The 4,110-nt window shown below is 50.6% G+C and overlaps 1 protein-coding gene across 1 annotated transcript, besides 1 other annotated feature; it reads left to right on the top strand.

Moving 5' to 3' along the window:
* Positions 1-4,110: part of a sequence feature (areas not merged during assembly with more than two copies in the genome that could not be assigned to a particular haplotype) that runs on past the window's edge.
* Positions 3,291-4,110, top strand: Tc00.1047053509875.11 (retrotransposon hot spot (RHS) protein, putative; the record flags this gene model as incomplete). Its single annotated transcript, XM_814994.1, has 1 exon — positions 3,291-4,110. A coding segment is annotated over one exon (820 nt), but the record flags the coding sequence as incomplete, so codon positions are not given.

Genomic DNA, 4,110 nt, shown 5'->3' with positions numbered 1-4,110 from the left:
GCCTGTTCGACGTTGCACTCAGTGCGAGCTGCAGCATTAATTATGCTCCTCTGGACAGGTGAGGATGCTCCGCTTGACGAAAAATTTAGTGCACTTTCTCCTTTTGGGATGTAAATGCCCCGACCCAACAGTACCGTTACGCGGCGAGAAGACACAAAGCCCTCGCAGATGCGGCATGACGTGGATGCTTCTGCTAGGCATCTTCTTTCTTTTAATTATTCATAGATTGATTGGGTGATTGATTTGGCGTTCTTATTTTATCGATTATCGACGACGACGGGTTATCGGGGTATCACGCTAGCCCGGGGCGGATGCGTAACGGGTGCGTGTGCGTGTGTTTTACGCTCTTTGCTGCAGCACCGAGTATGGGGGCTGGTGCTCTCTCTCTTTCATATCTATACTTAGTAGTGAGGACGTGCTCGACGGTGGTGGCAGGTGTGCGGATCATAGGATGCATTCAGGAAAACGTTAGGGAAAACAATCGATGAAGCCCTTCTGTGACGTGTCACCTCCTGGAGGTTGTGAGTGTGCGTTGCTGGCTGAAATGAGGGAGGGCGTGGGGGCCACGGCTTTGCAGCTGCGCAGCCACCCATCGGACTCCGCTCCGAAAGCGTCATTGATTGTTGGTTTTTGTTGGTTTGTTTCTATTTTGTTTGTGCGGGTGCCTGCAGTGACTCTCTCTCCTGTTGCACGATGACTGTGTGGGAGGGCATGCCTGCCGCTCCTTATGCTTCTGATGCTGTGTCGAAAGAACAACGAGAGAAGGAACGACGGATTATGCGGATTGATGTATTACTCTGTGTATGCATATATGTATCGATGTACTTCTGTGGATTATTTCATTAGTTCTTTTTTCTCTTTTTCTTTCTTTTTAAGTCGCTCCACACGTGTTTCAGTGTTTGCTTTATTACGGCCACACACGGGTAGTTTGTATCGCGGATATATATATATATATTGATGTCATTTCCAGTTATACGCTGACGCGGGCACTTCTTTATGCATCCACTTTCCACAGCAATGCTGCCTGATATTTTGGACTCGTTCCAGATGTAACGCAACCACCGCCGTGGCACGCATGGGAAGTAAGATGGGACGCGGGACAGCGAAAGATATTTTGCTGCACATGTGTGTGCTGCGTTAGTTCTGTTGGGGAAGTTTCAATTTGGAAGGAGAGGGACGAACATTGCACGATTTTGTGGCTTGGAGGAGTTATTACCCTTTATTATTATTTGGTATGATCCCTGGCCCCACTCGTGTCTGTTCCGATTGCTTCCCCTGAGTGGAGCTGCGCCATGGCCATCCTTTTGGTTGTTTGCGGGAGGAAAAACACATTGCGAGTGACGAAACCACACTTCATGCATGCGGCGTTCAGGGAGGTACGTATTTGAGGTGGAGTGCACATATGTGGATGTCATGTGAGAAGGAACGGGGGTTGACTGCCCAACCGTCACTCCCTTTCTGGAGAGTGCGCTTCTTTTTTCTGTTGCCCTTTTGTGTCGGGGCACGGCGGGATTGGACAGCACCGTCCCATGAAAGGTCTTGCGCACATACACACTCTCATGCCACCGTCGCCCCCCCGAATTCGGGAGTAAAAACAAAATTCCTGCTGCTTTTTGCATTGGCGCAATTATTTTCATTTATTATTAGCTGACGCCATTCTGTCCGGCGTGACACCTTGATTGGATTGTGTAGGTTGCTCGCAAAGACCATCGAACAAAACAGGCTGAAGTTTTCACGTATTTAACCGCCATCTTGCGCGTACGTATTTTTTTCACACGTTCTGTTGGTGTGCACTCAAACAGCGAGGTGTCCGGAACCATGCGTGCGTGGAATTCTTCCTGCCATGTGAACTGCGGGCAGCACCGAAGGGCTGTCACTTTTATTCCGCAGAGTTGTTGTGTCTCTTTGCAGGGTTGTCAGGGAAATTTTGTGCAGCCTTCTACCGCTGGTGTGTCCCCAAATGTTGTCACTCCATGCGAATAATGTGCTTCAGCGAGTGAGGGTGTTGATTGGCTTTGTGTGCACTCGGATTCTGTTTGCTACTCTGTGCGGGCACGCAACACTTGATGGGTGGGAAAATGGAGCGGGGGATGCATGGCTGCGTCTCGTCCATTGTTCAGTGCACGATGGTGTGGTGCAAATTGTGGTGTTGACTCTCCAATGTGACTGCGGTATCCTGCGCGGCAATGGTGGTGGGTGGAGGAGAGTGTTGGCCCGCGGCGGGACGGTGGGATCGCGTTTTTTCTTTCTCTGCGAGAGTGCGGAGTTATTTTTATCGCCAGTGATAGGGCAAACGGACAGACAACGTGAATGAAATAAAATAAAAAAGGGCGATAATGTGGCGGTGTTGGGGTTGGTTGCACGTTGCGTTGCTGCGGGGGCGGTGGGCCTTGACTGTTTCACCGACAGGCGTTGCAGTGCGGCTGCATGGCGCACCGGCCGCCCCGCCGTGTGAGTGCCACGCCCAACGCTATTGCGACTGCGGGACGAGACAGCCGCGAGTGTCCTTTGGAGCCAGCGGCACCTGCTGGCCGCAGTTGGGCGGTGCGAGTGGGATGCTTCACCGCACGGGCGTTGTGATGGCGCCTCGCCGTGGCATCTCCGGCGATGGTTCCGACGCTGCAGCTCGACATGTAGCGGAGAGTAAAGAGCGACCGCAGTAGACTCTTGACAGTAGGCTGCATAAATTACTGCTGGAGGGAAATGAACGCATCATCAACATGAGGCTGAATGATTTCCTTCAGAATTATTTTGGCGGCAGGGGCCTTGGGGGAATTCAATGAGAACGTCATTATGGAGGACTTTTTAAGTAGCCCCAATGACTTCATCCAAGACGAAGTGTTATTGAGCAAAATAAAGGCATTGCCGTCATACCAAGAGCTGAAAAAAGAGCGTGAGGAGTTTTACGTGCTATCGGGGGCTTCAAATAAGCTTGGAGACGAACGTCTTCTCACTCTCAGGCATTGGAGGGAATTTAAAAGAAAGGATACGGTCACTCCTCTCGCAATGGCACAAATAAGCACAGCCTACTCTCATGTACTGAGAGTAGAGAGGCGGAAGGCAGAAGAAAAGGCAAGGCGAGAACGACGAGAACTGGGAATTTACGTTTCCACTATGATTAAATATGCTGTGTTTAAAGGAAGGGTTCGCGTGGATAAAATGCGGCTGAATGATTTTCTTGCGATGGAATTGGACGGCAGGGGCGCTTTGCGCGACAATCGGGATGTCTTGCTGAGGAGTTTTTTAAGGATTCCCAGAAGTATATTTGCGATGCGGAAGTATTGGGCGGAATGCAGGCATCGGATCGTTATTTGAGGATGGAGAGGGCTGTGAGGGATGAAATGAATATGGAGGAAGATGCAGACGAGCTTTACGAGAAAGGTGTGGACAAGTTACTGAAGTGGTTGGTGAATGCTGCGGAGGTAAAAGCAACTGTTCATGAAATCACAAAAAGGTTTTTGGATGCAGCCGCCGAGGAAGCGAGGAACCCAACGACGACGAGCGCACCGGAGAAACTGGAGGGATGCTACAATTCTGTGTACAATGCGAGGTGGAGCCATGTGGTGGAAGTTTCTGACGGCGAGGGTACGGGAATGGAGGCGAAGGAGGGGGAACCACAGCAGACATGGGATTACAAGAAAGTTGACGACACTCTCAAAAAGGATGACGGTGTGGAGCAATCCGGTGCACCGCGTCCCAGGCTGTTGGTTCTCACCTCGGACAAGGCATGGCCGTACTCGTGGGCGGGGAGTGAACATATTTGTGACTGCTATGTGGACTGTGAGGTGGATCGAGTGTGGCAGATCGTCAAGGGCGATCTAACTAAGTGGTTCAGCAGTCACGGTAAGGCCGTGTTTTCGCCTAAGAAGCGTCTCGTGATTGGGACGCCCGGGATCGGGAAGTCAATGAATGCCGGCTCGTACCTTTTCTACCGGCTGCTGCAATACGATGTGGAGAAACTCCCAATGGTTGCGTACATTATTAAGAATTCAGTATACCTGTTTGACAATACTAAAAAAACGGTATCAGATTGCGGGAGCGAGGAGGTTTTCGTGGATCTTTTGAAAGATTTCACTCTACGTGGTGTGAAGGGTTATATTATCTACGATG

This window comes from Trypanosoma cruzi, genomic scaffold (genome assembly GCF_000209065.1).
Source record: "Trypanosoma cruzi strain CL Brener 1047053516499 genomic scaffold, whole genome shotgun sequence".
Lineage (NCBI taxonomy): Eukaryota > Euglenozoa > Kinetoplastea > Trypanosomatida > Trypanosomatidae > Trypanosoma > Trypanosoma cruzi.
The sequence above is the reverse complement of the archived record's forward strand: the minus strand, read 5'-3'. Positions and strand labels throughout refer to the sequence as shown.